General features: G+C 54.4%; 8 protein-coding genes across 8 annotated transcripts; 7 read left to right on the top strand and 1 right to left on the bottom strand.

Moving 5' to 3' along the window:
* Window positions 1-494: 494 nt before the first annotated feature.
* CMQ_4896 (pap-like poly(A) polymerase) lies at window positions 495-2,563 on the top strand (the record flags this gene model as incomplete). The annotated part of the gene is made up of 5 exons (XM_014313052.1): window positions 495-637; window positions 723-2,023; window positions 2,080-2,200; window positions 2,272-2,404; window positions 2,471-2,563. 5 exons carry the CDS (start codon window positions 495-497, stop codon window positions 2,561-2,563), a joined length of 1,791 nt encoding a protein of 596 aa, XP_014168527.1.
* A 1,184-nt stretch (window positions 2,564-3,747) lies between these two features.
* CMQ_4613 (serine/threonine-protein kinase) lies at window positions 3,748-5,774 on the top strand (the record flags this gene model as incomplete). The annotated part of the gene is made up of 5 exons (XM_014312769.1): window positions 3,748-3,919; window positions 3,987-4,396; window positions 4,454-4,651; window positions 4,706-4,752; window positions 5,159-5,774. 5 exons carry the CDS (start codon window positions 3,748-3,750, stop codon window positions 5,772-5,774), a joined length of 1,443 nt encoding a protein of 480 aa, XP_014168244.1.
* Window positions 5,775-6,219: 445 nt separating this feature from the next.
* Window positions 6,220-7,377, bottom strand: CMQ_4753 (swr1-complex protein; the record flags this gene model as incomplete). Its single annotated transcript, XM_014312909.1, has 3 exons — window positions 6,220-6,690; window positions 6,823-6,964; window positions 7,028-7,377. The coding sequence occupies 3 exons, from the start codon at window positions 7,375-7,377 to the stop codon at window positions 6,220-6,222; spliced, it is 963 nt and encodes a 320-aa protein (XP_014168384.1).
* Window positions 7,378-8,010: 633 nt separating this feature from the next.
* On the top strand, window positions 8,011-9,042 carry CMQ_4447 (amidohydrolase 2; the record flags this gene model as incomplete). The annotated part of the gene is made up of 1 exon (XM_014312603.1): window positions 8,011-9,042. The coding sequence occupies one exon, from the start codon at window positions 8,011-8,013 to the stop codon at window positions 9,040-9,042; it is 1,032 nt and encodes a 343-aa protein (XP_014168078.1).
* A 4,437-nt stretch (window positions 9,043-13,479) lies between these two features.
* On the top strand, window positions 13,480-14,514 carry CMQ_4457 (uncharacterized protein; the record flags this gene model as incomplete). The annotated part of the gene is made up of 2 exons (XM_014312613.1): window positions 13,480-13,544; window positions 13,626-14,514. 2 exons carry the CDS (start codon window positions 13,480-13,482, stop codon window positions 14,512-14,514), a joined length of 954 nt encoding a protein of 317 aa, XP_014168088.1.
* Window positions 14,515-14,728: 214 nt separating this feature from the next.
* Window positions 14,729-16,509, top strand: CMQ_4533 (WD repeat protein; the record flags this gene model as incomplete). Its single annotated transcript, XM_014312689.1, has 2 exons — window positions 14,729-16,273; window positions 16,327-16,509. 2 exons carry the CDS (start codon window positions 14,729-14,731, stop codon window positions 16,507-16,509), a joined length of 1,728 nt encoding a protein of 575 aa, XP_014168164.1.
* Window positions 16,510-17,432: 923 nt separating this feature from the next.
* Window positions 17,433-22,099, top strand: CMQ_4806 (rsc complex subunit; the record flags this gene model as incomplete). The annotated part of the gene is made up of 3 exons (XM_014312962.1): window positions 17,433-17,525; window positions 17,650-21,819; window positions 21,881-22,099. 3 exons carry the CDS (start codon window positions 17,433-17,435, stop codon window positions 22,097-22,099), a joined length of 4,482 nt encoding a protein of 1,493 aa, XP_014168437.1.
* A 1,328-nt stretch (window positions 22,100-23,427) lies between these two features.
* CMQ_4774 (actin-binding protein) lies at window positions 23,428-25,722 on the top strand (the record flags this gene model as incomplete). The annotated part of the gene is made up of 8 exons (XM_014312930.1): window positions 23,428-23,461; window positions 23,548-23,636; window positions 23,705-23,847; window positions 23,909-24,055; window positions 24,133-24,554; window positions 24,616-24,652; window positions 24,712-24,826; window positions 24,898-25,722. The coding sequence occupies 8 exons, from the start codon at window positions 23,428-23,430 to the stop codon at window positions 25,720-25,722; spliced, it is 1,812 nt and encodes a 603-aa protein (XP_014168405.1).
* Between the last annotated feature and the right edge of the window lie 61 nt (window positions 25,723-25,783).

Genomic DNA, 25,783 nt, shown 5'->3' with positions numbered 1-25,783 from the left:
TGCTGCTGCTGCTGCTGCTGCTGCCATCCTCCTACACAACACAGCTTCATCGCCAGCACGCTCTCTCCTTTGCGTCGGCCTATTTAAACTCCTTCTCTCTCCCACTTCTCCCGCCACTCCCTTGACAATCCGAGCACCGTCTGCCGATTCCGAGAACCGAATTGCTGGGTGCTGTTGCTATTGTGTTGGAGGTGTTGCTGTTTTGACACCACAATCGTCCCATCTTTTTTTTATTCGCGTTTTGGACAACTCTTCCATCGAAAGAACAACAATCGACTGCATAGATTCTCGCCCCCCCTCCCCCCAACAACGCACGTCGACTTGTCACCTCCCCAACAGCGGCAGAGAATTTTTCTTCCGCACCTCCACTCTGGCCACGCCCGAGTTCATGACAGACTCACAGCTCCCCCAATCTCGCCCCTTTGCACCCTGAACAGCGACGAGGCGCATAGAACGAGGAGGAAGACCGCAGCAGACAGGACCAATCCGCAGCCATGAACACCGAGAAGCAGTATGGCGTCACGCCGCCCCTATCGACAGAGATGCCGACCGAGGAGCAGCGCCGCCAGACCGACGCGCTGCTGGAAGAGCTGCGACAGCAGGGAACGTTTGAGAGCACGGCCGAGACGCAGAAACGGTGAGCTTTTGCCGTGTGCACAGGGTGGCGCTCAACGAGGCCCGTCCGTCCTCTCTTGCTAACGCCCTCCCCCCCTTTTCTGCAGCTTCAAGGTGCTCGAGTCGCTCCGCATGGTTGCCGACGCATTTGTGAAACGCGTCGCGAAAGAGAAGGCGCCAGACAACCCGACGCTCTTCCGGGATGCGTGTGCCAAGATCTTCACGTACGGCAGCTTCAGGCTGGGCGTCTACATGCCCGGCTCCGACATTGACACACTGGTGGTCGCGCCCAAGTACGTATCCCGCGAGGACTACTTCAACTACTTCCCCGAGATGCTGCAGGCCATGACGCCGCCAGGCTCCATCACCGACTTGACCCCTGTCGAGGACGCGTTTGTGCCCATCATCAAGTTCGAGTACAACGGCATCAGCATCGATCTCATCTTCTCGCGTGTCCTCCTGACCCAGCTGCCGTCCGATGACAAATGGGGCTTGAAGGACTCTAACCTGCTGCGCGGCCTCGACGAGGCCGAGCTGCGCTCCGTCAACGGCACCCGTGTCACCGACGAGATCCTGAGCCTCGTGCCCGAACAGCGCACCTTCCGCGATGCCCTGCGCGCCATCAAGCTGTGGGCCCAGCGTCGCGCCATCTACGCCAACATTGTCGGCTTCCCCGGCGGCGTCGCCTGGGCCATGATGGTGGCCCGCGTCTGCCAGCTGTACCCCAAGGCCACCGGCGCCGTCATCGTGTCCAAGTTCTTCGGCATCATCCTCCGCTGGCCGTGGCCGAACCCGGTCCTGCTGAAGCCCATCGAGGACGGCCCGCTGCCAGTGCGCGTGTGGAATCCCAAAGTCTACCGCGGCGACCAGTTCCACATCATGCCCATCATCACCCCGGCGTATCCGTCCATGTGTGCGACGTACAACATCTCGCAGTCGTCGCTGTCCATCATCAAACGCGAGCTCGAGCGCGCCTCCGAGATCTCGCAGATGATCATCTCCGGCCGCCAGCAGTGGAAGGACCTGTTCGTCAAGCACACCTTCTTCACGTCCGACTACAAGTACTACATCTCCGTCATCTCGGCCAGCACCGAGAAAGACGCTCAGAACACCTGGTCGGGCTTTGTCGAGTCCAAGGTGCGCGTCCTCGTCCAGGGCTTGGAACGTCACGAGTCTATCGCGCTCGCGCGGGCCTTCAACAAGGGATACGAGCGCACGCACATGTGCAAGAACCAGGCCGACATCGATGCTGTCCAGAACGGGAGCCTCGATTTCATGGTCCACAAGTCGGACGAAGCCAGGACTGGTGATGGTGCCGATGGTGCCGCCCCAAAAGATGCCGCAAACTCGGCCGACGCCATCGAAGTGTTCACATTGACGCACTACATCGGCATCGAGCTGGTGGAAGGTATGTTTCTCTGTGCCTCTCTCTCTGTAGGCGCTGATGCTGATCCGATACGATAGGAGCCAAGTCGCTCGATCTCTCTTTTCAGGTGGATGAGTTCAAAGAGCTCTGCTTTGGCTGGGATAAGTACAAGGGAAAGCTGTCGGACGTCGCCACTCTGAGCATTCAGCACGTGCGAAAGTAAGTTGCATCAACAGCCATGTTCCTCTGCGCTCTGCGCAAGAGGGGACTCGGGAGCTAACAGCAAACAGCGTTACTCTTCCAGATGACGTTTTTGAACCCGGAGAGGTGAAGCCCGTACGCCCGACTAAAGGTCTTCGGCAAGGTCGCCGAAACCCGGCTGCAGTTGCAGCCAACGGAAACAAGAAGCGCATCGCGTCAGAAGTAAATTAGTCTCTACGAGATGGCTACGACCTTGAACCTCTGCATGGTGCTAACAGTCTCTCAAAGGACAACTCGTCAAACGCGCCGCCACCGAAACGACAGCAGCCACATGCAACCCAGCAACAGTCTACGGCCATTTCTGCCACGGCAGCAGGCTGAAGGCAGACAGCCGATGCCAGAAGGCGTCTTTGACTATCGGAATTGAAGTCCTCCAAAGTGAGACGGCATGTCGCCAAGGACCACTTGCTGGGCATGGCTAGTTTCCCCGTCCTTGAACTCAGAACAGTCTGGAAAGCCCGGCTCTCACACTTTATTCCAGAAGCACACCCTTCCCCCCCCCCCCCCCATTTTCTTTAAAGGGCTTTGTCAAACGGCGTCTGTGCACCCCGTTACAGACCAGGCTGACATTTGATCTACTCCTATTTCCAAAACAACAAAAAAAGCAAGATTGGGCCGGATTGCCAATCAGATACGCAAAAACCGCCCTGCATTGGGGCAGCAAGAGAAATTCCGAAAGGAAGAACAAAAAAATAATTGACAGCATAAGAAACAGAAAAGCAAGGGACAAGAAGAAGGTGCAAGAAGCGAATGGGAGCGCAAAAGAGCAATCTGCCAGCAACCGACAAGGAGCTGGATATCCTCATTTCGGTTTGGTATTCCATCGAATGCTAACGAACAGTAAACGACTTGCCAACAAAGCTCACGGTTGGCGAAGTCGGTCATATTGGGCAATATCAAGGCGAGGAAACGCCTTGGTTGGTTTTATTTCCTGCATTTTTTCTTCTCACCTCTACACCATTTCCCCGTTATACTCATTTTAGTAAAGGAAACTCCTCGGACAGAAGCCGGGGCACGCGCCTCCTAACCCTGTCTTTCCCAGAGACAGGGCATCTTCATCGTTCTTCGACGTCACGCATGATTTCCTGAAGCCTCGCGTTGCGTGCCGTTATTTTTACTTGCTCACTGTGGGAAGACCATAATAGGCGATGCTTTTTTCGAGAGACTTTTCATTCTCAGACGCACCAGCAAATATGAGACCATGTAACCTAATATTTTACATAGCATCAATTGACACGTAAATATGACAGAAACGGAACATGTGGCCTAGGTTATGACGTGAAGGCAGTCAGGCAACGTGGTATAGGCAGCCTCGCTCCTTCCCATAATGACAATTGGTCTCGTATAGAGTCATATCGCAGAGGTAGACGCCCCGGACAGCTCCTGCTGAAAGTGGTTGGCGAGCATCGAAACAGAATCGAAAATCAAGTAATGTTCCCTGTCGTCAACGTTTCCATACAGCGGCAATAACATATTAAATTACTCACTTGCGCAAATTCAGAAGCATGCCTCATACTGCTACAAGCTGCCGATCTCTGGCGGGTCTCCGACCTATTCCATGCACCTCTTCACCGACGCTGGACAGTGACGATGAGCTGTCTAATTACCAGGAGACTCTATTGATGCCGCTGGCAAGAATCGAAGTCGAAAGCCAGGCCTGTGGGAAGTTTAAACAGCGTACGGGCACCTCCCCGCCTTCTTGCGTTGGTTTCCAGCTGACGAATTTTTTTGTACTACTGGGCAGTGATCAAGATCCCGATTCGGAGGGACCAGTTTATACGAATCGGTAGCGGCGAGAAGAGGTTACGGGCCATGATCCAAGACCGACTCCGTACGGTTGCTCTTTTACTGACCTGCATTAGCAACCTTCGAATTAAGGATGCGGGTGTTTCGCCCGTACACTGCGAAATTTATTCTGTCGTCTTTGAAAGCGACGAACGTTGCATCTCTCTAATCTACGTTCGCGACTGCCAGTCGATAACTGGGACGCATGTGAATGGCCACCGCATTGGCAAAGGACCCTACATCACTTCTGCCCAGCTCCTCGAAAACGACGACATTATTCGTGTTGGTCCCTGTAGACTTCAGGTCCGCAGCGACATGGCCCAAGGAGGTGATATGGCATTGAGCCGAACCCAGAGAGAGGAAACCTCTGTATGTGCAAAGAACCAAATACAGCACCGTCTTTTGATTTAATCTTACTTCCAGCAGCTTTTCGAGGACCACTATGTGGTCAGAGATATCGTCATAGGACACGGATCGTATGGCACAGTGCACCTTGCTGTGAACGTCAAGACAAATCGGCAGGTGATATGCAAAGTCCACGATCTAGAAGGGCTCGAAAATCTGGAGCCGTTTGCGATCCGTGGTGTGGACCAGGAAATGTTTATCTGGAGCCATCTTGATCACGTATGTGCAAACACGCGGTCCTAACACCAGCAATAGTCTAAATAAATCTGGCAGCCTAATATCATTGCCTTCCAACGTGCATTTCGGACAAACAAGAACATGTAAGCATCTGCTTACAGTCCGAAAACCTCGCTTGGCACCTTAACGATATATGGCAGGTATACGTTTGCAGAATTGGCAACAGGGGGCGACCTTCACTCTCTCCTGCGACGAAGGAAAATGCTCCCCGAGCTTGAAATCAAGTGGATTACGAAGCAAGTCCTCAGCGCGGTTGCTTACCTGCATAGCAAAGGTGTTGCTCACCAGGACATAAAGCCGGAAAATGTCCTGTGCACTGTCAGCCCGCAGGCCACGCACCGAATCGTGTTGACGGACTTCGGCTGCTCTGGGGTAACAAGCCTGGGGAGATTGCCTTGCGATAGTGGAACAGTCAATTGTCGAGCACCGTAAGGATTTTGTTAGGACTAGGCGCCGTCAAGCTTGACAATGTTACTGAACCGCAAATAGGGAAGTCTGGTTCGCAGGTGGGAGACATGGGGTCTCGGTCGACATCTGGGCTATTGGGGTCTTGACACTGCAGCTTATAGCTGGTGATGATCCCGTCGACATGCCGTTGGAGTTCGCAGACATGTCAGAGATTGGAGAGTTTGTCTGGTCGGTCTTATATAAGAGGATGGCGTCAATGAGCGAGCCCATGTCAGACTCCGGTCTGCGCTTTCTTATGGCATGTCTCAACCTTGACCCCAGCAAACGGCCGTCTGCGAAAGAGGCATCAGGACACATATGGCTGACTAAGCAACCGGAGAGGTCTATCTTTGAAGAGAGAGAGAGGCAGCTAGCTTGGGAACCACGCGACATTCTGATCCCAGCTGTCGTTGATCTTCGAGAAGCTACTCGCACGGTATTCGGTAGCGAATATTGTGCGATGCACGATGCTAGTGAGCTGGAAGGATCACAGGAGTCTGAGCCTGATGACCACAGATTGACTCAAGAGACGTCGCCAGCGTCAAAGGTAATGGGTTGTCCAAATCAACGCATGAAAGTGTGCGAGCGAGGCCAGACGACAATAGTCACCAACGGGAATCCTGTAGCTGCGAATGGTCGGAACCATTCTGCGCCATGAACGTGTGTTTTTACGGACATGTGATGTTGAGGAGATATCTTTCGCTTTGTGATCTGTTGCATGGGGATATGTCTCTTGAATATCTTCAGATAGTAGAGACACTGTACTGTAGCTAATCAAAGACCACTTTGAGCATTAGCTAGGTTATGCTACTCGTCCCGAACATGGGCTGACGTTCACTCGGTGCTTCAGTCTCCCTGATGAGAGTGCCTGTGTTGCCAAGCCACAGCAGCTCTTTTAGTCAGCCTCTTCTAGCCTTCCCTGCAATACACCCGCGCCATCTCGTCTCGGCTCGGCACAGGGCAGCCCGGCTGCCATCGGTTTTGCTGATCCGTGTGCACGTGCTAGAGAGCGCAGAGTGGTAGGAAACCGTAGCCTTCCCGAGGGCGCGAATTGGTGTGACAAGATGTCTCCTGTCCCGTTCCTCCGCCCTTTCCTCTTCGCCTCACACCTTTCCGCCCAGCCGGGCGCGTCGGGCCTCGTCCTCGCGAATGGCCTCGCTGCGGGCCAAGAACAGTTGGCGGTCTGCATACGAACCCTTGGCGCGGCCGGCGAGTGCGAGCTCGTCCTGGATGCCCTCCTTATCGACGAAGCCGGCCCAGTCCATCCGGCTCATCTCGACCGTGTTGAGCTTCCGGGCCTTTTCCTGGGCGGCAGCCTTTTCGCGGGCCAGCAGCCGGGCGCGCATGCCGAGGTCGAGGTCGGCACGGCCAGACTGCGGCACGGCGATCACCGGCTCAAAGGCCGAGCGGAAAGCTTTGCGTGGTGGCAGCCGTTCGGGACCGTCACCATGGGTGTCCTGGGTGCCATTCGCCGTCGCCGCCGCAACGCCAACAACGTCCTGCCCGTCCAGCGACGACAGGTACAGCTTCGCCTCGGCCGAGTCGCGCGCCACCAGCTTCTCTTCCGTGTGCACCTTTCCGGCAAAGTTGTAGGTCCGGCGGATGTTGATCATGCCGTCGCCGCCGTCATCGTCGTTGTCGTCAGGCCGAGAAGCCGTAGCGGCTGCGGCAGCGGCTGCCGTCGCCACGGCCGCCAGATCCAGCACGCTGTCTTGCAGCCCACTGCCCTCTCCGCTGCCCGTCGTCGTGTCGGTCTGCTGCTCCGGACCGGCCGTCATCTGCGCCCAGAGCGCTTCCACGTCCACCGTCACCGGCCCGCGGACCGTTGCCGCCCGACGCTCCGCTTTCCTGCGACTGTCAGCAGCCTGAGCTGGTAGGTCAGAGAGCCACGAACAAGAGCCTGCGACCTACTCATTTGCACGCTGTCTTCGGGTCTTGACAAAGCCTCCGGTCCCGCCACCCTCGTCGTCGCTCTCCTGCCGGCCCTTGTCCCGTCGGCGCCGCTTCTTCTTCCCCTTGCCAATCACGGCCTCGTCTCCGGAGTTCTCAAATCCGGCATCCTCGGCCTCGGCATCGTCGTCTGCAGCTCCGTCTCGTCGTCGCTTCGGCGTTGTGGCAGTCTGTTTGCCATCACCCTGAGCCGCTTCCGCTTCGTCGTCTGACTCTGCAGACGAGACGTGCTCCGGTGCGTCTTCGGGGGCAAAATCGGAGTCTTCTGACGATGCATAGTCCTCTTCGTCGATTGGTGGTTCGGGAGGCATGGCTAGTAGCTGTTGGTTGACAAGTTGCCAGTCACGATTTTAGTGAAGAAAGACGCGTTAATGGCATTCACCCGCTTTTGCAAGCACATGTCCTACACGGATAATCACATGTATGCACGTATCCGGGCATCGGGGACTTGCCGAACACGTCATACATAGTACTCGTACATATGGACTGCCGACGCTAAAAGGCTTGTTTCTGCCTTGCAGATTGGAATTGCTCTTGTGGGAGTGGTTGAATGCGCAGTTGCGGTCCATTGGGTACCCACTTTGCATTGTACCTGCAGCTCTGGCCGCATCCGCAGATGATGATCGTCTTCTTGCGCGTCGTCTGACGACACAGCCTCTTTTTACACGGACAGAAGCCGTCAGGGCGACGGCATCCGACCGTCCGGCATGTTCCCGGGCACACCAATACACGAACTCTTGGAGCTGCAAACAAAAGTACCACAATGCCGGTGAAGCCGAGATGCCGCTCTTGCTAGTTGCTGGAAAGCACAAATATCGCCAGGAGCCCATGTGTCTTTCTCGGTCGCAGGGCCGTCATAGCCGAGCAAACAGAAAGGACTGCTGTCAACGAATACCCGCTCACACTGTACGAGCCCTCAGTGCCTTTTGCTCTTGGCTGCCGACATGTGGACAATAAGACACGCAGTTCTTCCTGCACTCACATCTCGTCAGCTCTCGGCCCAGGGGCACCACCGAATACACAACATCGCCGGCGTCCGCAGCGCCGCGGCCATGGTGCCAGAAGGCGCCTGGGACACGCATATTCATGTGTTTGAGCCGGACCGGTTCCCGTACGCGGAGCCTCGTCGCTACACGCCCAAAGCGGCCGCGCTGACGGCATATCCGGCGGCCGCGCGGACGGGCTGCACCAACATTGTCGTCGTGCACGCGTCGATGCAGGGCCAAACGGCGGCGCCGCTGGTCGATCTGCTGCGCCGCCAAGAGACGGACCCACAAATTCGAAGCCGGTTCGGCGTGCTGCGCGGACTAACGGCGCTAGATCCAGACGCCGTGACGGACGACGAGCTCGACGCGCTGCACAAGGCCGGCGTGCGTGGCTGTCGGCTGCACGAAAACGCGGCCGATGCCAGCAAGGCCGGTGTGGTGGCCGGCATAGCCGCCAAGATCGAGGCGCTCGCCCGACGCACTGCTCGGCTGGGCTGGATCGTCGACGTGTTTTGCCCGCTGGCCGTCTGGGCGGCGCTGGCCGACAAGTTGCGCAGCAGCAGCAACAACAACCGCATCGACCCGCGTGTTCATCTGGTGGCCGACCACCTGGCCAGCACGCTGCCTGGCGCCGAGACCACGCTGGCCTTCCGAGAGCTGCTGGCGCTCGTGCGTGAGCGCCGTCTTTTTGTCAAACTCTCCGGCTTCGACCGGCTCTACCATGATAACGACGGCATCGACAGCCTCGCTGCTGCCATCAAGGCCCTCGTCGCTGCCGGCCCCGACCAGATCCTCTTCGGCTCCGACTGGCCGCACACCCAGCTGGACGTCAACCGCGCTGGCAAAACGGCCGAGCAGCGCCTGCACGACGTCGAGGGCTTCCGCCACGTCGACAATGCTGCCCACATTGCCAAGCTGCGCGAGTGGATCCCCGACGACGAGACCTGGCACAAGCTTTGGGTGGCCAACCCCCAGCGGCTGTTTGCGTAGTCGGGTGGTGGCTGGCCGAGGAGGCTTCACCTGATGCGGTGACACAGGATGAAGATAAGAGGCTGGATCAATACGTCTAGCTTTACCGAGTAGCGGTACATCGTCTGGGTCTTTTGCAAGCACTCTGTCACATAAAAAGCAAACATTTATGTGAGCATTATACACATTTAAAAGCGCACAACATGGCAGTCAGCGGATTGAAAATTTATCCTCGCTACGATCTTGTCATATCGCCAGAGTCATTGCTATTTTGTTCCACATCGAATTACACCCTACCAACTGATGTGAGGGTAGGCAAAGCAAACTCGACCTGTGCTGCTCTGTGCCTGAGACGTCAGCCAAGCTGCACTACTGTATGTGAGAGCTCGCGGGCTCCGTAAAAGAGGGAGCATGGACGCAAAATCAAACAAGGAAATCCACTGAAACAACAGACATGATGGGAAACCGCTAAAAGCCATGGGAGGTATGTCTTGTGGCAAATTTAATCAGATAAGAAATTGTCTGCTTGGATAGATTGTTGCATTGCTGAGGAATACATGTGTCTGTTTGCGATGGTGTTGTGTGGTGGAGATGCTTATGATCATGCTGGCAGTGCTCATTTCGTGGAGGCATCACACCTGCTCACAGTGGATCGCCTTTCCTTAAGCGAAGGCGAAGCCATGACGTCTAGAAACAAATCGTCAAACAGCTCTACAGTCTATACAATGGGTCAATAAAATCACTTGAAGCATCTTCTCTTGTTCCGATCGATGATCATGGTGACAACACAATGACAAAGCAAAGCAAAGCAAACCGAGTGGGGACAAGCAGCCAAGTAGAAGGGAATTTAATAAGGTGGTGGGATGGTTCATTCGTATTGAAGGCAATTGTACAGATTTTTGCAAATCATTTGTTTGAATTGTCAAAACCATCAGGCCTTTGGCGAAAGTAAAGACCCAATACCTTCCATCGTGACAGGCAAAGTTTTTTCCGCTCCCAACAACTGCTCTCATTAAAAACCCAGTGGGAAAAGAGTAGCAGGTTCCATGACATGTCCATCCCTCTCCACTCTCTCAAATGTGCTGTGCCATTATTGAAACTCGTTGTCGGAGTGCTGATCGAGCGACAAGGTCTCGTCGGAGTCCGAAGCACAAACTCTTCGGGAGCTGAGTATAAGGTAGAAGTCTGTCCTGTTACATGTGTAAGTAACAAGCTTAAAGATGCAACAGACACACGTTGGGATGAGAAGAAAACCTCACTTTTTGTTTTCGTTACATAATGCATTGGTATGAAGATGATCTCATCAATTCTTGCTCGGAGTAATAGGAAAAGCCGGTAATGATGATGTGTCGGTGGTGATGAGTCATTGCATGTTGTTTTTCCGGTATATATATAAATGGTCAGCCAAATTGCCTGAGTGCATCCATCCCCCTTCGCTTTATAAATATATCTTCATCGCTATGCTCAGATTGTTCACTTTTTTGCTACACCGGGGGGTGGACGCACCTTTGTAATTTCGGGGGATGAGGCGCTCTCGCTCAGACTTCTAGCACCTCTGATGAGGGCAATCAACGAGGTCATCTTGCTAATGATGAGCCAAGCCGGGTGCAATCATCAAACAACACCACCCGGACCTGAAGCAGGATGCTGAGCATCCCAACAAATGGGAATAGGGCGCATGTTTATTAGTTCAGGAGACAATCGCTTCTGCTGATGATGAACTAATCGGTTGCAATCTATGGTTAGCATCTCGATACTGAGGCAAGAAACAAGCGAGTAGAGAAAGGGCCGAGTGGTTCGTGTCTCTGGCAAGAGCATGTCAGGCTGAAAATGGAAGCTTGGTAATATGATCATGAAGAGACGAGGAGGTCTGATGAGTGGATACGGATATCACAGCATCTTAATAAAGATCCTGAGGCACGATTTAAATGGGATTTTTGCAGGGCTGTAAATTAAGAAGGATAGGGCACCAAATTGGGGATTGGGACGGGGGTTGAGATGAGAAAAAAACCGAGCAGGGAAAGGTTGGGCCAAGTGGTTCAAGTTTCTAGAAAAGAGCGTGGTAGGCTGACGAGGAGAGGCTTGGGAAGGTAGGTATAGGCAAGAGATGAGGAGGTCTGGTGAGAGGATGTGGCCATCACGGCAAGTCGACGACTTTCTTGAGGCGTGAGTTCAAAAGCATATCTGCAAATCTGGGTTCAGAAAGATAATTATGAGGGAATTTAGGGGAGAAATGATATGAGGATGAAGATGAAGAAAACAATCGAGGAACAGAAAACGAGGAGGGAAAGGAGACCATCCGATGTATTTATGCACCGTTCTACACTTCTTTGCACCTTATGAGCACCTCGTTGGAGCAGCTTCCTTTGGTCCTCTTCTCTTGTCCGACTTGCGAGTGCAAATATTACAAGACTCCTGTCAAAATTACCGGTGGTGTTCCCGTCGATGGAAGCGACGAACTTTCTACATCACACGGCTCGGAGTCTTGCCTTGGTCAAAGTCCGAGACAGAAGGTGCTTGCCTTGTTTTTTACAGTCAATGTTTCGATCTCTCTGTTTTTTATGTTATTAGTCTTGTTTTTCCTTCCGTTTCTGCTTCTGGCAGCAGCTCCTTCCTCCGACCTTGTTGCGTTGCCTATTCTCTCCCGTCTGTATGCTTTCCCTACCTGCTTTCTTATTGTCCCCCCTTCCCTCGCGGGATTCTTCTAGTTCTCTTTTTCTTGAGTATACATGGAACTTACAAATGACTTCCTCTTGCATTTTAGTTCCTTCCTGTACTACAAATCTGGATTCACGGAACGAAAACGTTGCTTCCATTACAGAATTAACTTCCCGCCCAGACAAGGCCCTATCCTGACTGGTTCAAATAAGAGGCTTCAGTACCTAGCTTATTGTTGAATGTCCAGAAGCCACAGCTATATGCATCTTCCTCGGCAGTTGTTTCGGCGATATGCCGACAGACAGGGGCCAGCTTGTAAGAATTGGCGGAAGGAGCTGAAGGAGCTGATGGAAAAAGGCAAAGGAAGCCGCAAACAAGAGCAGCTGCACTCCCCAATTATTACGCAAGGAAATTACAAGGGCGCGCATCTTACACCTGTAGAAGCCATGCCCGTTTCGTAACTGCTATGAGGGCGTTCCAAAGACAGAAGTCAGAAATAGTGCTCTTCCTCTCACATGCACGTAGGAATAATCAGAAGATAGAAGAAGAAGCAGCAGGCGTTTGCCATTTTCTGTCTCAAATTTTCCATGGTCGTCCGAACGTCCTTGCCTAAGCGTGCACTGGGCATAACTCTCCCACCATATGAGGTTAGGACGCTCCTTCCTTTTGGAAACTGCTTTGGCTGAATTGCACAATGCATTACACTGACACGTTCACTGCAGGGCCTTGGACCATGGAACAAAGCTGACATGGAACGTATCCACAACTTCCGTTTTGGCCAAACTGTAGCTAAACTAATGCTTGTATAGAAGTGGTCGGTAATGTAAGATACGATAACTTCTTTGGCAGTTTCATAGAGCCGTGCAGCGCATATTTCAGCGGGGAGCGTTTCAAGGATGGCTCCTTATTGATTATCGCTGCTGATAGTGCAGCCTGAAGCCGATGTGATACCTGTACGCATCGCTTGGTCAACTGGCTAGAGCAAATCCAACTCAGCGACTTACACTTGGATGCGAGATGGGAGCTGTTTTCGGCGCTCGAGATGCCGATGAGTGAACGCAGACAAGTGGAATTAGCGACTGAGTGAGCCCGCAAGATCCGTACAAGTTACAAAACATTATCAGGTATCGATGTATATGGTAGGATACTTGTCATTCTCATAATCGTGGAGTTGCAACTGGTCATCCAGCTACGAAGCACGCTTAGAGCCTATCCACATAGTCAGACTTTGCCACCGGACTTAATAATAACTCGGAGGGTTAGCTCAGTGGTAGAGCGAGAGATTGCAGATCTCTAGGTCGTGGTTTCGAGTACCACACTCTCCTAGATTATATTATTTTTTGCCCACTTTTGCGCCTTCGCTTCCGCCCGTTACTGTATTATACTCAAACCAAAACTTTTTAACGACTAATTACGTTCTGTTACAAAACGTCACACTTTGCAATATGACTTGTTTTACCGATCCTTGATTTTTCTACTGCTTCATATCCCAGACGGACATTATATGCTTCTGGCGTACTCCGTACAAGCCTTGACATTACCCAACTCGAACCAGGATCTTCACTTGAAGCGGCTGATCTTCCCTCGACCAATAGGGATCACCAGAGCTGCATCGCAACCGCCTTAACATTGAACATGCATTCCCAAGGGGGCGTACACGTGATGAGCTGACCGTAGTTACTCCTATGTCTTGCATTTCTCGCTCACTTCCCTGCTCCCACATATATATGCTTGCCCTGTCAACCATTGTGCTCTTGTCGTCGAGAATCCAGCATTTGACGCTCTCCAACCCAAAATATCATGGCCTCCGTTCCAATTCTCACCGCCGCCGAGAAAGAGCACTTTGTGTCTCAAGGCTGGCTGAAGTATGACATAGTAATCTGATATTTGTCCTTGAAAAGCGGCAAGCCAAGCCAAACAAGTACTGACTTAGTATTGCTGCACAGGATCCCCAAGGCTTTCACTCGGCAGCAAGCTACAGAAGTGACTAAGGATGTGTGGATACGCCTTGGAATGTCATCCACAGACAAGGGCACCTGGAACAAAGAGCGTACCCACATGCCGTCTCTCGCAACTTTCGACTGTTCCGAGTTCGCCCCTCGAGCGTGGGCAGCCATCTGCGAGGTATCTGGAGGCGAAGAGCGTGTCACCTCGGGATCCCGTCAATGGCGCGATTCGATGATTGTCAATCTGGGTACTGTCAGCGGCGAGAACAAGCCGGTTCGTCCCCAGGACTTGAACGGCTGGCACATTGACGGCGACTTCTTCGTGCACTTCCTCGACAGTCCAGAGCAGGGACTTTTGGTTATTCCGCTCTTTACAGACATTGTGCCAGGTGGCGGTGGCACCGTCTTATGCCCCGAAGCGCTTCCGCATATCGCGCAGTGGCTGCATGACCACCCAGATGGTGTGTCTCCGCAGATGGCTGCGCGTGATGGCCCCAATTTCAGCGCCAAAGGAAATCGGTTATCGCTTAAAGAGCTTGCCGTCCGCTCCAACAACTTTGTCGAAGCGACGGGCGAGTGCGGCGATGTTTACCTGCTGCATCCCATGATGCTACATTCGGCGTCTACTAACCCGCTGAGAAACGTCCGCATCATTACGAACCCGCCCGTCAGCCTGAGACAGCCGTTTTGTTTCGATCGCAGCGAGAGCACAGGCAGCGGCTACAGCCTTGTCGAGCTGGCCACAATGAGGGCGCTTGGTAAGAAGTCGCTTCCTGGATGGAAAATAACGGTACCGCGGGAGCGTATCGTCCCAGAGCGGGTCAAGGTGCAGGAGCGGATGAAGCAAGAGGAGCTGCGACGGCTCGGAGGGTCTAGGCCAGTGACTTGACGAATCGTGCTTGCGGACTTTTAGCCTAAATATCGTTATATAAAATTTAAACATCACACTCGCATAAAGACATATTACATGGCATCTCAAAATTTACCCTTTCAAGAGACACAGCACAAACAAGGCCCAGTAACTCCACAGCAACAGTCCGCATGCACACTCGGGGATATTGCTCATCTACAGACTCGTTGTACAAAACCACGCGTCCGAAATCATGAGCGACGACGAAGACTACCGGATCGACGACTCTGATTTGGCTGACGATGAACAGCTAAAGAATTTCTTACCAACATCGTTCGGCAAGAAGTCTGAAGGGCCTGACATCGACGCGCAAATAGAACATACAAGACGACTGGCATGGAAGACCAACAATTCTGGAAAGAAGGAAAAGGGGGTAAAGGGGAAGGATGATACGAAGAGCTCTACTTCCGAGAAAGGTGACGATTCCGACTCTGAATCCAACTCCGACTCCTCAGACGACGACGACGACGACACCGACAAGTTTCCTCTCTCCCACGAACTCGTTTTCAAGTCACACGAGAAAGCAATCACAAGCTTGTCTGTTGACGCGGGGGGGTCACGGACGGTGACTGGTTCGCGCGACTGCACAGTCAAGTTGTACGATTTTGCCTCCATGACACCAACAACATTGCGGGCCTTCAAGAGCATCGATCCTTGGCAGGGCAAGGCGTCGGCATCGACGGAGTCGCATCCCGTGAACCACGTGTCGTTTCACCCGCTCTCTGCGAACGTTATTCTCTGCATAACGGCACATCCTCAAGCCAAGATCCTGTCACGCGACGGCGCAGTTCTGACCGAGTTTGTCAAGGGCGACATGTATTTAAGAGATATGCACAACACCAAGGGCCACGTGGGAGAGATCTCCACAGGTGCCTGGCACCCGACCGACAGGGAGGTTTGCGTGACGGCCGGCGCCGACAGTACGCTGCGTATATGGGATGTAAATAACAAGCGCAGCCAAAAGGAGGTCATTGTGTTCAAGTCCAGGGCAGCTGGGTCGGCAGGACGGTCCCGCATGACTGCTGTGGCATGGGGGGCTCCGGCGCAAGGTAGCGGGGTTGGGGGCAGCAGTGTTCTGGTCGCGACCGCTCTCGACGGCTGTCTGGTCATGTACAGCGGCAACGGACCCTTCTCACGACCGACAGCAGAGATTCGCGACGCTCACAAGCCGGGCACGTGGACAGGAGGCGTGGACATCAGCGCGGACGGACGCATGGTGGTGACCCGCGGAGGTGACAATCTAATCAAGCTGTGGGACACGCGCAAGTTCAAGCAGCCGCTCGTGACGGTTGCTCACGAGTCCACGTCGGACCGCTTCCACATGACCAGCATCAAGTACGGGCCAAATAGCACGAGCATCATTACGGGGTCTGCGACAGGGGATCTGCATGTTCTCAACCCCGGAAACCTGCGCCCCGAAGTGGTGACCCCGGTGACGCCCGGCTCGGCGCTCATCGTGGCGGACTGGCATCCCAAGCTCAACCAGGTGCTCACCGGCTCGGTTAACGGCGAAATGCACGTGCTCTTCGACCCGGAGCGCTCGTTCCGCGGTGCTGCCGACATTGTGCGGCGGGCGCCCAAGAAGAGGCATATTGACGACGACTCTACGCTCACAATGGACCAGGACATTGGCATCTCTGGCGACGCCATCGTGGTGCCTGGCGCGCAGCCCCGCGGACGGCGCACTGGGGTTTCCGCCTCAGGAAAGTCCTACGACCCACGGCGGCCCCAGATGCCGGTGCAGACGCCATTTATGCGCAACCAACCAGACGACTTAGACACATTGAGCAGAACATCCCGCTTAGCCGCATGCTGCATGAGGACCCGCGCGAGGCGTTGCTAAAGTATGCTGACATCGCGAAAAAGGACCCTATCTTCACGGGCGCATACAAAAACACGGCGCCAGTGACAGAGTATGCAGAGCTTAGTGACGACGAGGTCGAGCAGCCCGACAAGAAGAAAGCGAGGCGGTAATGCGATTGCAAGCCGTGCATTTCTTATCGTATTTAATATGTAGATACCCAGAGTTTTGAATTATGACTAATCGCTCTTTTATCTTGCCGCCGTCGGAGACCCACCGTGTATGCATTTGCGCGATACAATCGCGCTAATTTGTTGCTGCCTCAGGCATGGAGCCGCCTCCCTGCCTAGTGTTCTGAAATTTACTGTGGGCTCCCTCGCCATCCCGCACCAACCATCCGTACGAATCTTTCGTGGTCATTTTACTTCTCATCATCAACGGGCGACCGCGCGCGCAACGAAAATCGCCAAACCCTCTCCGCATCCATCAAATCCTATCTCGAAATTCCCCGAGACAAACGACACGCGATTTTTTTCGCGCGTCTGCCCTCTCAGAAAGGCCTTGCAAGCAACCCCATTGCTGTGCCTTTCGTTCCTCGTCCTCCCAACTTTTTTTTACGCCCCTTGTTTTGTCCACTCGCTTTTACCTGACCAACAGTCGCGACCCTTCTTTTTCTATTTGCGCTCCTCGCCTCGGAATCCATCTTTATAGTCTGGGTATTTGGCTATTGCACCTTGGCCAGCACTACCTTTGGCTCTACCTGCCCGTCCTTTCTTTTTATTTTACCATCGCTTCCAAAGCAGAGCATTGGTTTCCTAGTCAGCTATCCCTCCGGCGAAACAACCGCGACACGACGCGCCTTCGTCTTTTGCGCCAGTCCACACGCGCTTTTTTGTGTCTCTGCGCCGATATACAGTATTTGGTCGCCCCAACCAGCGCCTTGCTCATATCGACGCGACGTGAATCGTCCCCTCGCCCAATTGATTGACGCTTTTCTCGCTATGCGCGATACGTAACCTGCATACGCCAGTGTGATAGCTTCTCTTGGTTTCACACATACTTCGACACAGGACCGAGAGCGACCACAGCACCCGCCATGGCTTCTGTCCAGGCATCGGCAGCCATGCCGCTGTCCGGCTCCGCGCCTCCCAATGGCATTACCTCGCAGCAAGTACACGAAGTATATATGGTAAGACAGACCCCTTCGCCATCACAATCGGCATTCTGCCTCGATGACAACCTACATCGAGCCGTGTTGCACGCTTTCTTGCAATGCGTCGGCTCTGTGCTGACATCCTTTTCCCTATATTCAGCGCTTTCGTCAAATGAAGGAACAGGGTGTCTCCCAATCTGATCCCGACTTCATCAAAACACAGCAGTTTTTGATGAACATCCAACAGCAACAGGCCTTCAAGAGACAGATGATGCAGCAGCAGCAGCAGAACCAACAGCATGCAGCGCAACAGGCAGCGGCCGCAGCTGCGAACAGTGCCCTCAACGGCGGCGGTATCCCCCACCCGGGTCGTCCTGCACAAGGATACCCATCCCAGGTCGGCCGGCAAATTTCACAAGGCGGCATGGCGCCGGCGGCAGGAGTTGGTGCCAACCCCAGCACACCTGTCACCGCTGCTTCTCCCGGCGTCCCGTCAGCAACCCCAGGTGGCACGCCTGGCAATCCGCCTGTCAGTGGCCACTTCACCCAGCAGCAACTGAGTCTTCTCCGACACCAGATCCAGGCGTTCAAGCACCTCACGCGGAATGCTGGTGTTCCACTCCAGACCCAGCAGGTGATCTTCGGACAACGATCGCGGAGACTGAATGCATCCATATCTGAGAAAGCACCACAAGTCGGGCCGGCTCTTGCTGGCGCTAAGCCCACGCCACCTATGGGTGCTGGAGCACCTGCCCCAGCATCTGCTGCGCAAACGGCCAGCGGATCTGGCGAGGATGGGACTAAGACAGCATTGAACGGCGTTGATTCTGCTGCCGCAGATGCATCTGTGCCTGCCCGCAAGATAAAGTCGTTCAAGACTGTGCAATCGCCGTATGAGTCTGGTGTGGTCAGAAAATCTATCAGCTACTTCGACCACGGCCGGCGCATCAATCGGCCGGTCATTCCAGGTATCCTACCTACCGGTATAGATTTCGATGCTCTGCGTATCGAGCGAGAGAAGATTGTCTTCAACCGGATGAGTGCTCGGTACGCCGAGCTCAAGGCTCTGCCGAGCAATATCAGCTATTGGGACACGGCCACGAACACCTTGACTCCGGACGATGCCATCAAGCGGAAGGCTTACATCGAAATGAAGTGCCTTGGCTTGTATTCGCTGCAGCGGGCTCTGCGGGACAAAATTGGCCGGCAAATGATGCACTATGACAATCTGGCCATGACTACGAATCGCAGCAGCTATCGCCGGATGAAGAAGCAGAACGTGCGCGAAGCACGCATCACTGAGAAACTCGAGAAGCAACAGCGCGATGCCCGTGAGCACCGCGAGAAGAAGAGACACACCGACTTCCTTGATGCTGTCAACAAGCACCGCGCCGAATTGCAGGCGAATGCTGCCAGCCAGCGGAACAAGATGCAGAAGCTTGGACGTGTCATGTTCAACCAGCACTTCAACATTGAGAAGGAGGAGCAGAAACGGATTGAGCGCACCGCCAAGCAGCGTCTGCAAGCCCTTAAGGCTAACGACGAGGAGGCTTACCTCAAACTGCTCGACCAGGCAAAGGATACCCGTATCACCCACCTCCTGCGGCAGACAGATGGTTTCCTGCACCAGCTTGCTTCGTCCGTCAAGGCTCAGCAGCGTGAGGCCGCCGAGCGCTACGGTGACGAACGGCTTCGCGTCGAAGAAGAAAGCGATTTTGATTCGGAAGACGAGGACCGTACCCGCAAGATTGACTACTACGCTGTGGCGCATCGCATCCGGGAAGAGGTCACCGAGCAAGCCAACATACTCGTTGGTGGTAGGTTGAAGGAGTATCAGGTCAAGGGTCTCCAGTGGATGATTTCGTTGTACAACAACAACCTGAACGGTATCTTGGCAGACGAGATGGGTCTCGGCAAGACCATCCAAACAATCAGTCTGATTACGTACCTGATTGAGCGGAAACACCAGACTGGCCCGTACTTGGTCATCGTGCCACTGAGTACGCTGACCAATTGGAACCTGGAGTTCGAGAAATGGGCGCCATCTGTTTCCCGCATCGTCTACAAGGGTCCGCCAAACGTCCGGAAGACGCAGCAAGACAAGATTCGCCAAGGACGGTTCCAAGTGCTTCTCACGACGTACGAGTACGTCATCAAGGACAGGCCGTTGCTGAGCAAGATCAAATGGTTCCACATGATTGTGGATGAAGGTCATCGTATGAAGAACAGCAACTCAAAGCTCAGCGCAACCATCTCACAACATTACAATACTCGTTTCCGTCTTATTCTCACCGGTACCCCTCTGCAGAACAACCTCGGCGAACTGTGGGCCATGTTGAACTTTGTTCTGCCAAACATTTTCAAGTCGGTGAAAACGTTTGACGAATGGTTCAACACTCCCTTTGCCAACACCGGCAGCCAGGACAAGATGGAGCTCAATGAAGAAGAACAGATCCTGGTCATTCGGCGCCTTCACAAGGTGCTGCAGCCATTCTTGCTGCGGCGTTTGAAGAAGGACGTCGAAAAGGATCTTCCCGACAAGACAGAGAAGGTCATCAAGTGCAAGTTCTCCTCGTTACAGGCCCGCCTGTACAAGGAGATGTTGACAAACAACAAACTGATTGTCAGCGATGGCAAGGGTGGCAAGATGGGTGCCCGCGGTCTGAGCAACGTGATTATGCAGCTGCGCAAGCTGTGCAACCACCCTTTTGTGTTTGACGAGATCGAGACTGTCATGAACCCGCTAAGCATCAGCAACGACCTCTTGTGGCGAACTGCTGGCAAATTTGAGCTTCTTGAGCGGGTTCTGCCGAAGTACCAAGCGACTGGCCATCGTGTGCTCATGTTCTTTCAGATGACGGCCATTATGGACATCATGGAAGACTTCTTGCGATACCGGAACGTCCAGTACCTTCGTCTAGATGGTACAACCAAAGCCGACGAACGGTCTGATCTCTTGCGGGAGTTCAATGCGCCAAACTCTCCATATTTTATGTTCCTGCTATCGACACGTGCTGGCGGTCTAGGTCTCAACCTGCAAACTGCAGACACAGTCATCATCTACGACTCGGATTGGAATCCTCATCAGGATCTTCAGGCCCAGGATCGTGCGCATCGTATCGGTCAAAAGAACGAGGTGCGCATTCTTCGGCTTATTACGTCAACCTCAATCGAAGAGAAGATTTTGGAGCGGGCGAGATACAAACTCGATATGGATGGCAAGGTTATCCAGGCCGGTCGGTTTGACAACAAGTCTTCCGAGACGGATCGAGATGCTATGCTGCGGACGCTGCTAGAGACGGCAGATATGGCCGAGACGGGCGAGCAGGAGGAAATGGATGACGAGGAACTCAACATGATTCTAGCCCGCAGCGAGGCCGAGCTAGTGACTTTTCAGAAGATGGATGAGGTGCGCAGCCACGACCCTATCTACGGCACCTCCCCGGGTTGCCAGGGTCTTCCGCGCCTGATGGCCGAGAACGAGCTGCCGGACATTTACTTGGCCGATACCAGTCAGGTCGAGGAGGAAGCTGAGGTCATTCTCGGGCGCGGTGCGCGCGAACGGACCAAAGTGCGGTACGACGATGGCCTCACGGAAGAGCAATGGCTCATGGCAGTTGATGACGATGAAGACAGCCCAGAAGCTGCAGCTGCGCGCAAACAGGCTCGCAAAGACAAGCGCGAGGCTAACCGGCAAAAACGGGTCGGCGGCGGCGGAAGTGTGTCAGCCGACCTCTCTCCTTCAGTCAGCCGTGCCAGCTCAGAAGAACCGGAACAGGAGACCCCGGTCAAGAAGCGGGGCCGCAAGCCGATTACGAAGAACGAGAAGCGCAAGGCAGACGACGGCGAGGACGAGGCACTGCCACCACCGGCCAAGAAGAGACGTGGGCCCCAGGGCCGTCCAAAGGCTGTTGCCGGCCAAGCAAATGGCAGTTTCGGTGCCATCGATGGCTCCATCACGGCTCCACAGCGTGTGGCACTCCAGGAGAGTTTGCGGCGCATTTTTGACGGCCTGATGACGCTTGAAGTCGACGACCCTGAGCCAGAAGACAGCGATGATAAGAACGAAGCTGACAAGGACGAGGACGATGACCTGGCAAAACGCATCATCATTGGGCCCTTTGTTAAGCTGCCTTCGAAGCGAGATTACGGCGACTACTATGTGATCATTCCGAAGCCGATTTGCATGAATCAGATCAATGCCAAGATTAAGAAGAACGAGTACCGCCGGCTCAGCGACATGAAGGCCGATATCCAGCTTCTGTGCAGGAATTGCCGTACCTACAATGACGATGGTAGCCTACTGTATGCTGATGCCAACACGATTGAAGTGAGTATCTATACCCGTGTCGATCATTATGGTCTCCACCCCATGACTAATCCCAGAACAGAGTTATTTCCTTGACAAATTCAGAGACGAGCTGGCGGCGCATCCGGAGCTTCAGGAGCTTGAACCGTCCTCGGAGAAGGAAGTGTCGCTGGCGCCTACAACAAGATCTGGCACACCGGCAGTGGCAGCAAACCCACTACCGAAGATTAAGCTTGTATCTAACGGTGCAAGCTTCAATACCAATGGGGAGGCTAATGGTACCAGATCGGAAGACAGCTGATATTCCGTGGCAGATGAAAATGGAGGAAGATAGCGGACGATGTACGATTGCGCCCAGTGCAGGTGCCAAGCCATTCGCATCCCACCGACACCCTCTGGTAAACGCAGAGCATGTCTTATTATTTATTTATTCCCCCCCCGTGGACAAGGATGGCAAATGGAAAGGGAGTGGTCTGGGCCGGAATACCAATAATTGGCGACGTTTTTTTCATAGTGGCGTACAATTGGAGACGACTGCGGTTTTCTTACTTCTGAGGTTGGCAACCACTTTCAGGCCCAAGGGGCAAAGTTCATGTGGGGGTCTGCCAGAGCGAGAAGGGAGGGCTGGGGTAAGAAACGTCCAGAACATGTATGAAATGATGGTGAACAGTACAACTGATTTTGGCTTTCTGGCTTTCTGGCCTTGCTTGTTTACCTGCTTGCATGTGTGACCTCTTTGCTTTTGTGTTCCCTATCGTTTTCGTTATCTTTAGTCCTCTGTACATAGGAACAAAGGGTCCTTCTGGTCTGTTTCTATGAAAAAGGGCAGAGACAATCCAGGTACTCTTAATGATATTATCATTCTATCAGCATATCGCATAGAGACAAGTTACGAAACTCGTCTGCGTCGGAAGTACGGGATCGCTTCGTCCAGCGTGTAGGGGGCGTATCTGATGGATGAGAATTGCAGGCGGTTGGATATAACAACGGGTTCCGTGGTCTAGTTGGTTACGACGTCTGCTTCACATGCGATAGCCTAGAATCGCAGAAGGTCCTGGGTTCGAGCCCCAGCGGAGCCAATCTTTTTGCTTGTTTCCGAGGCTGATAGCCTCTGCCCCCTTTTGATGGTGATCCCAATAAGGCCGCAAGCTCAAATGTCGTATCAGGAATAATATCACATGTTTATGCGAAACATGCTGCGTTTCGTTTTCAAGGGTGACTAGGCCGCTGAAATGGTTCGACGAAGAAGGAGCACGTGCCGTGTCTCCAAGGGAGCTGTTGTGGTATTGCGGGGTCCCAGCAACTGTTTGGATTAGGGGGCGGAGCTTCCGTTCCTTACACCCTGTCTTTCTACGTCTTTCAAGGCTTTCTTCATCAACGGTCGCCGTTTTTGCTTCCTCCCTTACTATCATATGCAGCCCCTGATCATCACATCATTAGTCTGCTCCTGAATCCTCATTCTTGCCGGCTCCCTTCAATCGCATATTTGAGTCCCCCTCTGGATTCCTGTCTCGCATTCTAGAAAATCCGCTTTTTGCTTCCAACTTTCTTTTGACCACCGACAGCTTCGCCGGCACACCCATTGCGACAAAAGTTTACTTGGGCTTTGCGAGCTCGCCTACTAACCAAATGGCTGGACGCTTTGTGCGCGCATCCAAATACCGTGTGTTCTAGTCCTCCACGTGCAGATAGCACTCGTTATAGCCATGCGAAAAGATGCAGCTGCTGACTTGCTTTTTCTTCGACCAGGCCATGTATTTGGCAAGCCTACGCGCAAAGAATTCTGCTACGACAACCTACACATCAGCCGCAATGCCTGGGACACGAACCTGGTGAAGGTGAGAGTGCCGAGGTCCTGTGATGGCGCGGGAGAAGGGCAGGGCAGGCTGACATAGGGAACGACCAGGCGAACCCTGAGTACCTCTCAGTCAATTGGGAGTCGAGCGGAGGCGGTGCGTTTGCTGTCATCCCTCTGGGCGAGCGCGGCAAGCTGCCGGACCTGATTCCGCTGTTTCGTGGGCACACGGCGGCGGTGCTGGATACGGATTGGTAGGTGTGAGAGGTGGCACGTCGCAAGACAGCCTGTATGCTGACGAGCACTTCCACGCAGGCATCCCTTCGACGACAACGTCCTCGCGTCTGCATCCGATGACGGCCGAGTATTTGTGTGGCACGTGCCCAAGGACTTTACGCTGCACACCGACGCGGAGGAGGTCGTGGATGTCGCGCCCGTGAGCAAGCTGGCCGGCCACTCAAGGTGGGAAGAACCCCGAGTGATCTCGAGAACAAGAAGAAGAACGGCGAGAGCTTGCAGCGTGCTGACGTCCTCTTCAGAAAGGTTGGACAGGTGCTTTTTAACCCGGCGGCCGAGAACATCCTGGCGTCGGCGTCGGGCGACCTGACCATCAAGCTCTGGGACATCACGACAAACCAGACGGTGCATACGCTGAAGCAGCCCGACATCGTGCAGAGCCTCTCGTGGAATGCCGACGGAAGCATGCTGGTGACGACGTCGCGCGACAAGCGCCTGCGGGTCTGGGACGTCCGCCAGGAGCGGCCGGCGCACGAGGGTCCCGGTCATCTGGGCGCCAAGAACAGCCGGGTCGTCTGGATGGGCGAGCACAACCGGTTCGCTACTACGGGCTTCTCGCGCATGAGTGAGCGGCAGCTCGCGCTGTGGGAGCCGGGCAACAATGAGCCGATCGGCGGCTTCAACCAGCTAGACTCCATCTCAGGCGTATTGATGCCATTCTGGGGTGCGCTGCTCCCATTTCCGGGTGTGGTGGTGTTGAAAGCAAGACTGACTCCGGCTTTTAGATGACGGCTCAAACTGCCTGTACCTTGCCGGCAAGGGGTGAGTTCGGAAAGTGATGTGCTTGTGCGTGTTTTGCGCATGGCTGATTGTATTTGCAGCGACGGAAATATCCGCTACTTTGAATATGCGCAAGACAAGTTTGAGTTCCTCTCGGAGTACAAATCGGCCGATCCGCAGAGAGGTCTTGCGTTTGTCCCTCGGCGTGGTGTGAATGTACGTCTGAGACGAGCGCTGCTGGCGCAGAGAAGCAGATTCGAAGCACACTTACTCACTGTCTGCTGCAGGTGCACGAAAACGAAGTGATGCGCGCCTACAAGACGGTGAACGACTCGTACATCGAGCCGATCTCGTTCACAGTCCCCCGTCGAGCCGAGACGTTCCAGTCGGACATCTTCCCGCCGGCTGTTGGCCTGAAGCCGGCCGTGTCGGCCAAGGACTGGCTTTCGGGCAAGACGGGCCTCCCGTCGAAGATTGACCTGGAGAGCGTCTACGACGGAACGGCGCCGGTGGAAGTTCCGTCGGACTACAAGCCGACACCGACGGCAACGAGCTCAGCTCCAGCTCCGGCTGCTGCAGCTGCGCCGAAAGAGGCGGAGCCGAAGTCAACGCCGACGCCGACGCCGACGCCAATTCACTCTGGCCCCCCTGCCAGCATGGCTGACCAGAAGCAATCGATGTCGTCGATTGCGAACAAGTACCAGGACGCAGCCGACGACGAGGACGACGAGGCTGCAGAGACGTCGAGTTTCGAGGAGGTGGGCCGGCCGCAGCCACGAGGCAACGCGCAGCCGGCTGCGTCGCCGTACAAGCCGCCTATGCCGCAGCCGCACTCGCCGTCAGCGGCCAAGGCGCCGGTATCTCCTGTGGTGTCTCGCGCGCCGACAGTGGTTCACGAGGCGGTCGCTGCTCCGGCGGCTCCGGTGGCACCGGCTCCGGCTGCGGTGACGGATGCGCTGGTGGAGCTGACACAGCTCGTCAAAGAGCAGAACAGCAAGATCGACGTGCTCACAACGGAGGTGGACGGGCTGAAGAAGCGGCTGCTCGTGTCGACCGACCAGAGCGAGAGGATCCGTCAGCTGGAGCTGGAGCTGGAAGAAGCGCGCTCGTGAGCAAATCGGGGAGGCGATGTGCGATGATGTTCGCTCTTTGTGCCGCGCTTCCATTATCGGC

The sequence above is a fragment of the Grosmannia clavigera genome, assembly GCF_000143105.1.
Source record: "Grosmannia clavigera kw1407 unplaced genomic scaffold GCSC_97, whole genome shotgun sequence".
NCBI classification, from domain to species: domain Eukaryota; kingdom Fungi; phylum Ascomycota; class Sordariomycetes; order Ophiostomatales; family Ophiostomataceae; genus Leptographium; species Leptographium clavigerum.
The sequence above is the reverse complement of the archived record's forward strand: the minus strand, read 5'-3'. Positions and strand labels throughout refer to the sequence as shown.